The sequence below is a fragment of the Microcebus murinus genome, chromosome 4 (assembly GCF_040939455.1).
Source record: "Microcebus murinus isolate Inina chromosome 4, M.murinus_Inina_mat1.0, whole genome shotgun sequence".
In the NCBI taxonomy this organism is placed as follows: domain Eukaryota; kingdom Metazoa; phylum Chordata; class Mammalia; order Primates; family Cheirogaleidae; genus Microcebus; species Microcebus murinus.
Genome location: NC_134107.1, coordinates 37,301,744 through 37,318,357, shown reverse-complemented (window position 1 = coordinate 37,318,357; position 16,614 = coordinate 37,301,744). Strand labels below are relative to the sequence as shown.

General features: G+C 37.4%; 1 protein-coding gene across 1 annotated transcript in view; it reads right to left on the bottom strand.

The window, feature by feature from the left end:
• LGR4 (leucine rich repeat containing G protein-coupled receptor 4) overlaps positions 1-16,614 on the bottom strand; it is a 99,509-nt gene that overhangs the window by 37,633 nt on the left and 45,262 nt on the right. The window contains exon 2 of the mRNA XM_012744649.3: positions 8,589-8,660. Coding sequence (XP_012600103.2) covers positions 8,589-8,660 — 72 coding nt within the window. The remainder of the gene's footprint in view (positions 1-8,588; positions 8,661-16,614) is intronic.

Sequence of the window (16,614 nt, the reverse complement as noted above, 5' to 3'; positions counted from 1 at the left end):
CTCTGAATTCCACTCCTGTATTTCCAGATACCCCCACTCAAATCCCACCTGAACTCAATATGTATATTCAAAGTTGCACTTAATAGCTTCTCTTCTGAAAAAATTTATTTTCCTGTATTGTCTCTAATTTGTCAAAGCACCACCAGACTCCTGGTAATTTTAAAATTAGGTGCCAATGATGTCATGATGTCAACCCTATGATCCCAGCCAAGACATCCTCTTGATTCTATTTCCATAACATCTTTTGCATAGCTTCCCTCTTCCCTCTCCCTGCCTCTCCTGTGCCCTAATTCAGATTCTCATAATTCTCACCTGGACTACTGCCCCATTTGCACATTCATCTGTCTCCCTGACCTCTCTCAATTCCAAACTCTCTGCTATGAGACTACAACTATTGAAGGTCATGTCTGATCAAGTCATTCCCTAGCTCGAAAAATTTCAATGGTCACTCAAGAGCTCAAACTCTATTAGTCTGCCAAGAAAGGTCCTCAATCTGGCCCCAAACTCATTTCTAGGTTTCAATCCCATAACTTCCTCTCAGGAATTGAACATTGCAACCGAACCAAACATTTTTACTACCTATCCCAGTCTGTCTCCCACCTTTGCTCATGCTCCTCTGCACATCTTTGCACATCTCCTCATGAATAACTCCTTCCATCCCTCAAGGCTCTTCAAAAATGCCATCAATTTTTCTTGCTAAATGTAATTTCCTTTCTTGTTTGAACTCCCATCACTTGGGTATACTTTTCCTCTCCCTTGAAAGCAAGAATCCCATTTAATTCAGCACTGAACACCGTGATTTGGCTAACAAATGTTTGTTGAATTAATGACTTGTCTAGTAAGTCTTTCCTCATCTGCAAGGGCAGAGTCAGACTTGAGATTGACACCAGGCTTCCTTACTCATGAGCTATGTAACCTTGGGCCAGTCACTTCACCTCTCTGAGGAAAAACTCAGCCTCCTCATCAGCAAAATGGGAATAAATACAGCTCACACAGTTTCATCAGTTAAAACAAAACAATGTCCTAGGAATGCCTACCCAGCACATAGTAGATCCCAATTAATACAAGCTCCTTTCCCATTTTTCTCTTTTCACCCTTACTCTCTAAACCCAAATGACACATTCCAGAGAATGATAGGAATAAAACAAGCAACACTCCTCTATGAGCTTGCTATGTACTTCCCAACAATAAGGGTGGTGGTGATCTTTGCTCCCACGTCATCCTATCAGAAGGCTATGAAGTGGAACAAGAGAATGTTTCCAAAGAATTGTTTTTAACTGTCAAACATCACCAGAGCAATTGAGGAACTATTCTGCTTTTTCTGGGAAATTACTTCAGTCAATAGAGCTTATCTGAGAAGGTTTCATCAAGGGAGTAAACTTTAAGTGAGTCAAACTTTAGTTTGGAAGCAAAGGAAATTCCTTGTTAAGTATTAGAAGAGAACAACAGCTACTTTCTATAGCTCTAAACAACACAGTAAGATTATTCAAGACTACCTATAAAACTCAGAGATATAAAAGTTGATAGGATATTTAGAAATGGCATGGAACCCTGTAGGTCTAGTTCTGGCTCAGTTACACACTAACTATGTTACTCTGGGCAAGCCACTTAACTACTAGCAGGGCTTGATAGTCTCATCTGTAAAAGGGTATGGCTAAACAAGAACATCTTATTTAGGAAGAAGTCCTCATTAACAAATGTGTCCTGTGAACTTACTATGGGAAATATTGGGCAGCCGATCATCTCTGATAGCTGTAGACCTATTTAGAACTGCAGGTGATAGTAAAGTGGATGGCCCCTTTAGCTTCCCTCCAATTCTGTGCCTTTTAAGGCAAAATTATAGTTTCAAGATTAAGAGGAATGACCTGAATCAGATTAACAAAGATTAATTTCCTGGATCTGCTATTTACTATGTAACCACAGTAAGATTTTTCTACCTTTCTAAAGTCTCCATGTCATTATCTGTAAATCAGTAATAATAAATTCCTCATAGGGGCCTTGTGAGCATTAAATCAGGTAGTATGCACTTGAGTTTTGGGCATATAATTAAGTTTTTAGCATTAGCTCAAGTAGACCATGAAAAAAATAGTTTTAGAAATTTAAAATGAATTATTGAGACACAGGAATCAGATACAATTTGTGATTCTGGATTATAGGCTAGACAAGATTTTTTTTTCTTTTGCTCTAAAGGATATCAGTGGGACAGCTGCTGAAATTTGAATAAGAATTACAGATCAGATGATTATATATATCAAAGCTAGTTTTCTGAGTTTGACAATTGTACTGTGGTATCTTAAATACTATGGTATTTAAGATAATATCCTTGTGTTTCTGGAATAAACACTGCAATACGTAAAGATTTGTCCACAACTTACTCTCAAATGATTCAGAAGAAAATTATGTGTGTGTATGTGGAGAGACAGCAAGAAAGAGAATGGATGTTAACATTTGGGGAATCTGAGTGAAGTGTATATGAAAAATTATGCTTGCAAGCTTTTAAAAGTCTAAAATTATCTTAGTATATAATATATACACACAGAATGCTCTTATATGTTTTAAATATATGTTATTGTATATGGATTGAATTATATACACAGATTGAATAGCTGAATTTGATATATACATATTATATATGTCTCTATATATAATTCAACTATTTAAAACTATTTAATTTTCACCCACCCCTGTTTTTATTTGATTTTAAACCTCCCTGTTCAAATGTTTTGCTGGTCATCTTTTGTAAGGTAGTGCCTCCATTTAGAATTGCCACACAGATGAAACGAAATGACAATCTTCATTTAGTACTCAGAGACCTAAGTTTCACTTTAGCATTGCAAAGCCTTCCAAAGTCAAATTAGGTTTCGAAACAAATGGAATTATCCTAGTCATATACTATGTTTTAAACAATAATTGTCCACCTGCCAAAGCTGGCAATGGCTTCTACTGTTGTTGCCACATCAAAGTAAGAGCCGCAGAGATTTTCAGTGATAGCCTATGGAAAAGTAGTTGCATATTCCTTCTGCTGTTTCTAACTAAATCATTTTCACAACTCCAAATTTCAGCCATTCCCCAAATGGCTACCAATGCCCTGACAAGTCCAAAGGAGGACCAAAAACATCTATGGCAACATTACACCAGGCAACAGATCCTGTCAATGTTAAATCGATGTTTTCCAAAAATTCTGGCTCTCCTTTTACATTGCTGACAGAAACCCATATTGGCCTACTCCAACTCCTACCCTCTAAAAAAAACCACCTCTCCTCCAAAAACCTCAAGAAAAAGAAATATAGCAATGTTTAAGATGATAAGAGAAATTTACCTCACCTCACACAGACATACCACTTTATGGTCACAAAGCACTTTTACATAAATTCATCTATTTTTCCTTTACAGTAATCTTGTGAAAAGTCCCATTTTAAAGACTAGAAAAAGTACAAAAAACAAGACTTTTCCAAGATTTCAGAACTTTGCATGTATTGAATTTAGGACTAGAACCTATGTTTCTATATTCTCAAAGAGTGGTGGTGGGGGTGGGGGTTGTGGAATCACTGGGTAATAATGTTTAAAAGCTATAAAACTTTCAAAAGTAGGTTAAATGTAAAAATAAAACAACTGGTTAGCACCTAAAGTTCATTTCACTGAAAAAGCTGGATGGGATATTTCCCTGAAAATAAATATATATCATCTGTCTTTTTTGCAGAGACAAAAAAACAAAAACAAAAATAAATAAATAAAAATAAATATATATATATATATATATATATATATATATATATATATATATATATATATCTCACATCTTACAGTGTTTCAGAGAGAACAGGGCTCTAGAGGCCAGACTTCAAGTCCCAGCAAAACAGCATACCAGGTCCGTGAACTTGAACGAGGCCCTTAACCTCTTTAGCTCAGCTTCTACCTTTGTGAAACTGATTTCCTTACAGAGTTATGGGAATAAATGTGTGTACGTTGTAAAGCTCATGCTATTTACCATAACATCTTTATAAAATTAAATCCTTCAGGCCCCCAACAGGTCAGCTGTGTTCCTAGTCTCAGCAACTGGCATCCAGTTATCCAGAGCAAAAATCCTAGTCTCTTTCCCTAACACTCATCCTCACATCAAATAAAGTCCTTCCGAATAAAGTATAACTCCTGATCTTAAAAAGATGCTTCATGATCTGGCCTCATCTTCTGATGTTTTTCTATATTTAAGCTTCAATCTTGTCATAACAAGCCCCTTCGTGTGTCCTTAAACTTCTGAAATTTCTACCTCTGGGCCTTTGCATATGCCATGAAGTTCTTCCCGGAGTACGCTTATGACCCACCCTTGCCCGGGTAACTTCTTCCTATGCGTCCTTCAAGATTCAGGAAGCTATCCCAGGAATCCTTTCCCAAATCCTACAGTCTTAACTAAATGTACTGCCTTTATTTAGGCTTCCGCTCCCTGCACATACTTCTTCACTATGACACACCCAGTATTATAGGCTATTATGTATGAAATGTCCAATTTCCTTAAGTATTAAGTTTGACAGTTGATATCTCTCACATTTCATTCAGACACTTCTTGTTTCATTTTTATTGTGAAGGTACATCCTCATTCTTTCAAATGCATGGTTTGACTTGTGATTAGCTTTCAAAGTGTTTTTCTAGAGCAATTTTTGTGAAAGCAGGGATAAGTCAACAATTTACATTATTTTCAAATACGAATTTTGTCATGGAACTAATGCTGTGCAGACAGCTCAAAATATCAACAAAATGTTTGGGAAGGATGTGGCTAATGAATACACAGGGCATCAATGGTTTGAGAAGTTCCATTCTGGTGATTTTAATCTTGAAAATGAGCCATGTGGGAGACCTGACACCATGGGTGGATGATGAGCTGAAAGCTGTAGCGGAAATGAATTCATCTCAACCTATGTGGGAATTAGCAGCAAGGTTTGATGTTACTATTCCAACAATATTGAACCATTTGAAACAAATAGGCAAGGTAAGGAAGTTGGATAGATGGGTACCACATGAATTAAATGAGCGTCGGAAGAGAAATTTTCTGAAAGCTTGCCTTTCTTTGCTGTCACGACATAAAGGCAAATCATTTCTACATCATATTATTATGTGTGATAAAAAATTGATTCTTTTTGAGAATCTCAAGTGTTGGGCACAATTGCTGGATAAAGATGAAGTGCTGAAACACAGTCCAAAACTGAATACTCATCAAAATTTAATGGTGTCTATTTGGTGGTCTAGTGCTGATATTATCCACTACAGCTTTATGATACCTAGTTAATTGATTACAGCAGATGTCTACTGCAACCAACTGGACGAAGTGATGAGGATGCCTGCGATTAAGCAGCCAAGATTGGTCAAGAGAGACTAGCCAATCCTCTTGCAAGGCAACACCTGACCACATGTCGCACAAACAACACTGCTCAAACTACAGAGCCTAGACTTGGACCTTGCACCAACTGCCTGCCACTTCTTCCAGGCTTTGGACCACTTCTTGCAAGGAAAAATATTCAATTCTCAACAAGCTGTGGAAAACACCTTTGGCAATTTCATCATCACTCACTCTCCAGACTTCTTTGCTACTGGCATAAACAAGCAATCCTTAAGATAGCAAAACTGTGTTGATAGTTTAGGCTTATACTGTGATTATACTGCTTCTTGTCTGAGATATAATAAACTAAACTTTTGATTCAAAATTGGACATTTCATATTTAATGACCTAATAGTTCTGCCTCTCCCTCTAGATCAACGTTGTACAACAGAGCTTTCTGCAATGATGGAAATGATCTACATCTGAGCTGTGTCATACACTAGCCACTAGCCACAGGTAGCTATTGCACTCTTAAAATGTGGCTAGTTCAACTAAGGAACTGAATTTTTAATTTAATAATTTTATTTAATTATTTTAAATCTAAATTTATATAGCCACCTGTATCTAGTAGCTAGAGTACTGGACAGCACAGCTCTAGAGAGTCTATCAACCCTGAAAACAGGACCATGGTCATGTCTGCGTCCCTAGTACCCACCACAGGACCTGGCATAGAGTGGAATTCAAAGAGTTTGTTGAAAGAGTAGGTGATTGTGTAAATATCTATAAACACGTCTGCCATATTATTGGAGAGTGATTCCACCCAATACTCCAAGCACTCTAGACCACCATATCAAACATGGCCAAACCCAGTCACATCTTGTAAAGTGCACTTCATTAACTAACATGGAAAAACCCTTGAGCAAATCATTTCTACTCAGGGCATTTGGCTTCGCAATCACTCTTAAATGACTTCCAGATGACTTCTGGACAAGTGGTTACACTGTTTATGAAATATTACAATAGTCATGGCAGCATCATTTTAGAATGTCACAATCAACTACATTGCTCTATGAAGAAAAAACATAGGCTTTTCACCATGTTTATATTAACATGGAAAATTCCCTTGAATGCTTACAGTGTTACTAAAGCATTAAGGACTATTTTGAAGTGTTTCTTTAGAAATAACACTCAGCTCTCCTAACTGAATTCAGTTTTGAGATCCCATACAACATTTGGAGAAGGTGTACTGACTTGATCTGATGGGCTTCATTACTGCGACAGCAGAATGTGGAGAGAACATGGCCTCGCTACAGTGAACCAGCAGTCAAATTCAATTTGGCTCCAATTAAAAAATCCTGGTTGACAGAATTCATGAGGTTGACAAATGCTTGGTCATTTGAGATTTTAAGAAATCTAAGCTGTGAACTTCACAAAGCAGATTAACCAGGTCTGACTCCACTTCCAGGTCTTCACGGCAAAATCCCTCCAAGTATAACCGGCAATTAAAGGCGCCAACAAAAGTGGTCCGCACAGAATGGCCCCGTCCAGAACAAGGAGGAGATGCACCATTGCCCGTCTGGTGCATCACGTATCCCACAGTGGTTACACAAAGGCTGAACAGCCACTTGTTAATGTCCTTTCATCACGTAATTACTTCTGTAAAGAGAGACTAATCCTAAAGTCTAAAATTATATGTGAAATAAAAAGAAGAGGTCAGTCATCTTAAGGCTTGATTGGGGGATAGAGGTGGAGGCTTCAAATGCACAGTTCACTCCTTTTTAACTCTATTTAAAATGCTAACTTAAAATAACTATTTCAAAATAATTAATGCTCACTGCAGAATAAAAAACAGAAGGTGAGAATAAAATAAAACACACACTTAATCCTTTTATCCAAAGATAACATTTGGCATACATTCTACTATATTTTTTTCTCTCTCTCTCTCTTATGCTCTTTTATAACAGTAAAATAAACACCTAGCATTTATTTAACACTCACTCGGTTTCATGCACTATCCTACGCATTTAACATATATTAATTCATTCTGTCTTCTCTAGAATACTATGAGGGAGGGATTATTAGTATCTGTACCTCATAGACAAAGAAAGTGAGCAGAGAGAGGTTAAGTAATTTGACCCCGTTCACAAACTTCTAAGTAGTAAATAATCTCTGTTCAATTTTTGCTGTGGGAGCATTATGTTCAACTAAGTAGTGTGGGAAGAAAAATTTCTCCTTAACTTTATTAAGCCCTTAACTGCTGTTTCGATACCCTGCAAGAAGCAGAGAGCACAATCTGTATATCTTATTTGAGTCCTGTTCCTTATGCTAGGGGAGAGGCCGAGCTAAGACAGGAGACATTCACTGACTTGGATCTAATACTCAACAGCTGGGCTGTGAGGCACGATCTGTAATATGAATTTAGATTCCTTCAGGGCTGTATCTCTTTGATGTTCTTAGCATCAATCTGTCACTTTCCTACCTCTATGTATTACATAATCCATTAGCCTGGCTTTTAAAAGCCTATATTAACTTGATTCAAGTCCGATTTTTATTTTTTCACTGGGATTCTTAAAATATAAACATATAGTTCCTGATTTCTTTAAAATCCAAAAGTGCCTATTTTGATTATGGACTTCAAAAAAAAAATGTGGAGAGCACAACAAAATGGAGGTTAAAACAAGAGGAAAAAAAATTTTTCCACAATGTAAACTGTTAAATTGGAAATGTGAGCCACAACTGACTAAGCTCAGAAACCTTCTTAAAGGTGCTCTTAGAGATCTGGACGATGTTCCATGCCTTCACCTCATTCCCAAGATCATCTGCAGATGTCCAAGGGGAACTACACTCAGTTTCCTGCTGGCTCACTATTGATGTCGTCTGTTCCATCACGACCCTAAACACCTTGTGTTATTTTTTTATGGTTCTGTTATCCATCCAACAACTCCTTGGCAACAATGGTAATTATCCAGCAGCCTTGTTATCTAAGGATAAACCTGTAATTAGCTTGTGTCACTGCAGCATTCATGGTCATAATAATTGCAGCAAAAAAAAAAAAAAAAAGTCCCATGGAAGTAACATTTTTTTTAGTTCTGGCTGACAAAAATAACTTCAGCAACTATGTTCCTTAAAAACTCAAGACATGATTTCCTCCACACAAAGTCCACTGAAACAGCTATCTGAATGTCCCCTAACAGAACTGATTATCTCCATAGTAAAAGCTCCCAAAGAGAGTGGGGGAAAAACATATACACACACATTTTCTCAAAGTAATACTTACAGCTCTTCTAGGAAAGGAAAGTTCTTAAATGCATCTTCTGGTAACTGCGTAATGTTGTTCATGCTGATATCCCTGGAAAACATAAAGCACACTGTTAAATAAGTGATATTAGGGCTTAAAGCATTTAAACCAAGAGAAAATGAATTAGGTACTGAAATTTTGTAGATAAGCAAGAAAAATGAGCATAGAAAATGTGCAGAAATACTAATAATTTTGCTTCAGAATGCAATGCTTAGAAAGTACATCAAAGCTCAATCTTTTGTAATAAATTATGTCCCATAATTTAGCAATGTACCCGGATCCTGGATTTCCACCCTTTTTCCCCCTTTAAGTATCTTTGGGAAAAATGTCTCAAACTTCCATTAGTGGGCCAGTGTGGCTTCTCAGTGCTCTGATATTTAAAGTGCTATCTAAAAAAAAATAAAAAAAAAAAAAATCTAAGGATACCCTAATCATGGAAAAAAATAAATAAATAATAATAAAAAAAATAAAATAAAGTGCTATCTGATCAAAATAAATAAATGAATACCCTGGGTCTTGATAAATAGATTTGCAGGTGAGGGTAGCTTCTGGAGCCCCTGTTAAGGACAATAAAAGCTTGTCCTCGGATCTACTGTGGTCATATTTTCTTGGAAACTTTTAAAAGTCCTCCAGGTAACAGTTGTAAGTGGATTTCATTTTTAGCTTACGAACAGATGCGAGCTAGAGACAAGTGCATACACGATAGGTATGCAGTCCATTTCCAGTTTCTCCTGAGAGTGTCAGCAGAAAGGAGAGAACTCACTCAGCGATATAACTCAACAATTAACCAGTTCAAACGGCTAAAAAGTAGTTTATTAACCATTTCCCTCTTTCCTGGCAGCTGCCTTTTGACTTGGCTTTCTCTCCCACACCCCACTTGCTATCAACACCATGAAAGACAGGTTAAGACAGCCTCCTAAGGAAAGCCCCAGCAGGCGCCGGGTCAGTTAAGGTGCCTCCATCAGGTTCTATGGTTAATTCCATGGCTGAGCCCTCGGGTCTCTCCTCTCTAGAAATCACCGTGAAAGCTCACATGTGCGACATTCCCATTAGTAAATTCAACATATTGGTAAGAGGAGGGAAGAGAGAAAAGTCAAGCACACCAAAGCCAGCTAACGATAATAATGCTGTGTTATTAATATTTTCTATTCAGTCAGGTAAAATTTGCTATTAAAGGAAGTGACACCTTCAGTACTGTGGTAGATGTAAGTCCCTTCTCCTCCTCTTTCCTCTCACTAAAATTTAGAAATGGAATCCACATCCCTTCCTACTAGCCACTCCCAAGGCAGGTCTGGAAAACTGCTTGGCTTGGGAATAACGGTAACAGCAAAGAAAACAGCAGGAGCAGCAGCAGCAGCTAACATGCAACGAATGCTTGTAACATGGTAAGACTGCACATAAAATCTCACTTTACAAATGGGGAAACTGAGCTAAAATAACTTCCTCAAGACCATTCAAAAAGTGGCCCAATACAGGAAATGTGAATTCCAGGGCCCAGGATCTTAAGTGCAAACTTTGAGCCTTGTTAAGTATTATTTGAATCCTGTTGACTACCTCTCTCTACAGTAGTAGTTAAGATATAAAGCAAACCCTTGAGTCCTGCTGGGCTTAAAAAGTGGGAGGAATAATGCCCCCAAGACCTTGGCATAATCATCAATGAACCTCTGGAGGAGCCCTTTTGCTTGACAATTTGGTGTGGGGCTGGGGGGTGGGGGTGGGGAGGAGAACTATAAATAGCTCTAGCAATTGAACCTAAGTCCATATAAATTTCTTAGCACAAGAAACTTCACTTTAGATGATACTTGTGACCATACAGACTCATGTGTATTTTAAAATTTTATAGCATTGAAAACAACTCAAATCCTACTAAGGATAACTCATAAGAAAAACAAAATTAATATGCTTCTTCAGGAATTTTTTTTTTTTGAGATGGGGTCTTACTATGTTGCCCAGGCTGGTCTTGAACTCTTAGGATCAAAGGATCCTCCTGCCTCAGCCTTCTGAGTAGCTGGGAATACAGGAGCATGCCACCACATCTAGTAGGAATTATTATTTGTAAACGTAGGCTCCAATACTACTGTAATCAGTGATCATTATCACTAAGGAAGGAGAGAGGACACTCTTTGTTTTTCATAAACACTATAGCAAGATACTGGAGAAACAGCACCAAAATAGAGGTCAGAAGAAGCAAGCTCAATTCCTGTACTACCACAGCCAAGGTAGATCCTAGGTCTCAGTTTTGCTTGTCAGGAAACTGAGGAGTTGAGCTGACTGGTTGGGTGGCTTCCTGGCCTGACCTGATATACTGTCATTACATACTGAATTCACCTTTTTCTGTAGATTTTTCATGGAGGGGCCCACCTTATCTGATGAAAACAGATGAGACTCATTTTATGGAATGTTCCTGAAACATTGACCATAACGCAAAATTTGAAGACTATTAGTTTGCCATTATAAAACTACTAAATCAAAACAAAAGGAAACAAACAAAAGACACTACTGGACCACTTTCCCCAGAAACACATTTGGCCTTAACCAATGAAATCATTCTTAAGAATACAACAAAACTTTAAATCACAATTGAAAGGCAAAATAATATCTGATATGAGTAAACAGTGATTCTATAAAATATCACACAATTCTGGTGCTTTTTAGTCACTTCCATAAAAGGAGAAAGAAGGACAATAATGTATTGCTTTACAAAAGGAGGCATTCCGCACCGTTTGCTCTAAGCATGGCACACCTGAATTCAGGTGACTATCACAGTTAACAGGAAAAACTGATTAATTGCCTCCCCAGCAAAAAAAAAAATAATAATAATAATTAGAGACAATTTATACCACACTATTTTCTGCATTCCAATTTTTTTAACATACACACATATATATAATTCTCTCATTTTTTTTTCCCTCAGAGTAACAAGACATAACAGGTAGTTTCGCTATGAGCCATAAATGCAATTAGTGGGACTCCTTATTTACAAACTAATGTATGTTAAACACATGATGAAGTTTGTCTGAAAGCTTCACATTCAGAAGCAACACATTTCTAAATTTTTCTGAATTTTACATACCCAGAGAGGCCCTCTCTTCATAGGTATTTTCCCTCATACTTTCTGGGCTTCAGTTATAAAATATTTATGAATGAAGTGAAAAAGGAGTTGGGGGTGGGGGATGGTAAGCTACAAGATGTTATCTCCAGAGAAGCTCTGGAAACATGTGGTTACAGAGTGTAAGGTGGGTGGGTACTCATTTAAAATAATGAGGGCTAATGGTGAAAAACAACCTACAGACAGACAGTCTAAATAAGAGTAGACTCTAGACCTGACATCACCAGCATCTGCAAGACAATCTGAAGTATACAGTTTTTATAAATAAGAGGCTAGAAAGAATACAGGGAGTTAAACTGTAAACATTCACAAATGAAAGCCCTACAATGATCATTACAAATATATGAGCTCATAAGCCATATAAATTATTAAAATACATGAGTCAAAAATAATTTGTTTAAAGAATTTTCAGCTAGAAGATGCTCCTAAAAATCAGTACCTTCAAATTCACACGAGCAACACAATCTTACTAGTGATATCAATAATGAATCCCAGTGATCTACCATTCCAGGATCCTACCAAGAAATAAATATAACACAGAAAACAAACAAAAATCATACAAGGTCACAGTATCACCAAATCACAAACACCTCTGGAGCACAATTTCAAGAGAGCTGATGGCCTTACTTGGAGCTAACCTTGCACAGCTGGGAGTATGGGTTTTGAAGACAGACCAAGTGTTACCTGAGGATTCACTACCACTAGCTCTGTGACCTTCGGCAAACTGTTCATCTTTTCTGAGCGCTGGCTGCTTCGTTGGTAAAATGTTGGCAGTAATAATTGAACCTTGTAGATTGCGCTGAAGATCAGAAAATGCCAATTCACATATAATAAGCTCAATAAGTAATAGCTGTTGTCTTATCGTCCAAGTTTTTCCTGCTCCTGGAAGCCATCTGCATCCAACAGACTGAGAATGGACTAAGAGGAGGGTAAGCATCACACTGCCTTTGTTGGCCTTCCCAGAAAGAAACCACTTTTACAGAAGAGAAACACTAAATGCCACAGAAGACCTAGAACCTGGAGTTATTGCTAAATATAAAACTAAACTCCAGAATTCAAAAACCAAAGATTTAAAGGTGGAAGAACCCTTTGGGATCAAATACTTCATTAAAAAAAAAAAAATCAGAAATACAAAAGCACATCACCCACTAGAAAAATAAACCTGAATGCCCAAATACCAGCAGTCTTGATTTTAAAATTAACATTAAAAGTGTGCAATTGTTTAATTGAAACTGCCAAATCTCCCCAGTGGTTAAACTCTCATCTTTTTTTTCCCTATAAAATTCACTAATGTTAAAGTACCTACAGAGTAAAGAAGAACATCATGTTTCAACAAGGTCCCTTTTAAAATCCCTGTAAAATGGTCTCTGAGCGAGCCTAACCTGTTTGCTGATGGCCAAGCATGTACTTCTGTGGACTCTGCCATTGCATCCTCACCAGGCCTGGGCCTTCTGCCACAGAATTATTTAATTTTAAATATACTGTGATTGACCCAGTGTTATCTAAACTTGAACAAACCCTCCTATTTGTATTAGATAAAACTGTACTGCTACTACCATAGTGTTGATTATGTCTCAAATATTAACTGGCAGTTTAAAAAGTCACTAAAATACATATAGGTTATAGGGAACACAGGGTTCTCTCAAGTATTCTCTAGGGGGAAAAATGGTGGTGATGTCCTTAAACTCAAAAAACACGTGTTGATAATGATCAAGAACTAATACTCTCCCAATGGCTTTTCCAAGGTCTTTGGTAATCAACACAAAATTTCAGGCCAATCTCTAGTTAACAGATGTCTACAGTATGACCAAAAACAAAAAACTAAAACTAACTGCAAAAAATGTGTCCCATGGAACAAATTTGAAGGGAAGTACTTGGTCGGGGTCTCTCTCTCTCTCTCATCCACAAGTATTAAATGGTATACACACACATAACACCAAAGTTCTAGTTTCGAGAGTTTAATTTCTTTTCTGACACTATTCCCTATCTTTGGTCACCTGGTTGTTTTACAACAACAAAAATGACCTATGTTAATTGTTTTTTAAAAATTGAAATACGGAGAAAACCATCTATAATATCAACACCGACAGATGACCATTGCATGTGTCATGGGCATCATTACAGATTTTTAAAAATACATATGGCATATATTTTTACAAATATGAAATCATATAGTTCTGAACATGTTCATCTCTTGACACCTGAGATTCTTCATTTGCAAAATGAAAAAAAAGCTCCTCTGAAAATCTTTTTAATGAAAAAGTGCAAATATTAAAGTCTAATATATATATCAATATTATGTTTGGCAGCCCATACATGATGGGATGGGAACATCTTTGCTACTAGAAGCCATTATGCCGAAAGGAATAAGAGGTTAATTAAGGGTTTTCCTTCTCAAAAGAGAAAGGAGATATCCAGTCATCCATTTAACAAATATTTACAAAATACCCATTATCCACCTATGTACAAGGCACCATGCTATGATGGTGAGGATTTTATGTCAAAAGATATACTGACAGTTATTTTTTGTACTAAAATCCATCAGTCCACTCTATTCTGAACTTGCTATTACTATTTAAGATATTGCTGCAATGTTCAATTAAATTTATATTTTTAAAAATTGTATAACTGCATTTTGAAAACAATAACAACATCTACATATTCATGAAGGTACTGCTCTTTACACTGCAGAAATGGGGCCAAAACAGTACATATGCCATCTTAGTCAGATTTTACTCCGGAGATATTTTCCCGACCTTAAATGTTTTAGCACTTCTAGAATCCATGTTAAGTGTCACAATAGACACCTTCTAATGTCTTGTGCATCATTTATACTACAAAGAGCTTTAGGCAACAGGAAAAACTGGCACTATGCTATCTGGCATCTTCTCTGGTGTCTTCAAATACCGAGATTCAGTGCTTCCCAGCAGAAGGAATCCAAAACTTGCTTCTCTGCAGCCTTAGGATCTTTAAGAGGATAGATGCTACAACAACCATATTGTCACTTGAAAATAAATGTTAATTACTACACAGAGGCCGGGCGCGGTGGCTCACGCTTGTAATCCTAGCACTCTGGGAGGCCGAGGCGGGCGGATTGCTCAAGGTCAGGAGTTCAAAACCAGCCTGAGCGAGACCCCGTCTCTACTATAAAAATAGAAAGAAATTAATTGGCCAACTAATATATATATATAAAAAATTAGCCGGGCATGGTGGCTCATGCCTGTAGTCTCAGCAACTCGGGAGGCTGAGGCAGTAGGATTGCTTAAGCCCAGGAGTTTGAGGTTGCTGTGAGCTAGGCTGACGCCACGGCACTCACTCTAGCCTAGGCAAGAAAGCGAGACTCTGTCTCAAAAAAAAAAAAAAAAAAAAATTACTACACAGAGAAGTTATCAACTTGTAAAGTCATTATCTATTTAAGGTCCTTGAACATCCTAAGTACATGAGCTTCCTAACAACCCAGAAAGGCTACAGAAAATGCCACCTTCAAATCTTAGGGAAAAAATAAAAATAAAAATTATTTCCTATCAGAGATGAAGCACATTTAATTCATTTTAGGATTATCTACTTTCATGGATTAAAAATCTCTGTTTTAGCGCCTTTTAGAATTTTCCCAATTAAAGACGTTCAAAGCTGTATTGCCATTGTTAAGAAAGTGAAGGCCGGGCGCTGTGGCTCACGCCTGTAATCCTAGCTCTTGGGAGGCCGAGGCGGGCGGATTGCTCAAGGTCAGGAGTTCGAAACCAGCCTGAGCAAGAGCGAGACCCCGTCTCTACTATAAATAGAAAGAAATTAATTGGCCAACTGATATATATATAAAAAAAAAAAATTAGCCGGGCATGGTGGCGCATGCCTGTAGTCCCAGCTACCCGGGAGGCTGAGGCAGAAGGATCACTCGAGCCCAGGAGTTTGAGGTTGCTGTGAGCTAGGCTGACGCCACGGCACTCACTCTAGCCTGGGCAACAAAGCGAGACTCTGTCTCAAAAAAAAAAAAAAGGAAAGTGAAAAGACACAAAAAAGACTGGGAAGAAATACTTGCAAAACATATATCAGATAAAGAATTTGTATTATAATATAGATAGAACTCTCACAATCAGTAACAAGAAAACAAGCCCAATTTTAAAATGGGAAAAAGATTTGAAGAGATACTTCCCCAAAGAAGATACACAAGTAGCAAACAAGCAAAAAGATGTTCAACAGCAATTATTAAGGAAATGCACATTAAACCACAATGAGATACAACACAACTATTAGCATGGCAAAAATCTATAAAATAATAGTTGACAATACCAGGTGCTGACAAGGATGTAGAACAATTGGAACTCTCATACATAGCTGGCGACAATGCAAAATGGTACAATCACTTTGGGAGATAGTTTGGTAGTTTCTTGAAAAATTAAACATATACTTATGAGCACACAACCCAGGAATTCTAGGTATAATAATTGACCCAAACTGGAAACAACCTGAATATCCTTCCACCAGTGAATGGATAAAGCAACCCAGGTATATCTATACAATGGAATATATTATCCAGCAACAAAAAGGAACAGACTACTGATACAAGCAACAGCACGGATGAACCTCAAATACCTTATGCTAAGTTGAATAAGTCGGATGCAAAAGGCTACATGTTATAGGATTGCATATATATGGCATTCTCAAAAAGGTAAATCTATGAAGACAGAAAACAGATCAGTGGTGGCCAATAGCTGGAGGTCGGGTGGGGTGGGGTGTGTGTGGTAGAGAAAAGGTTAGCTACAAGGGACACAAGAGAACTCTCTGCGGTGATGGAAATGTTCTATATCTCGATTTTGATGACAATTATAAAATTGCAGTTTTTCAAAACACTTAGCATCGTATATTAAAAAGTGTGATGTTCCTTGAAGTGTTCGTCAA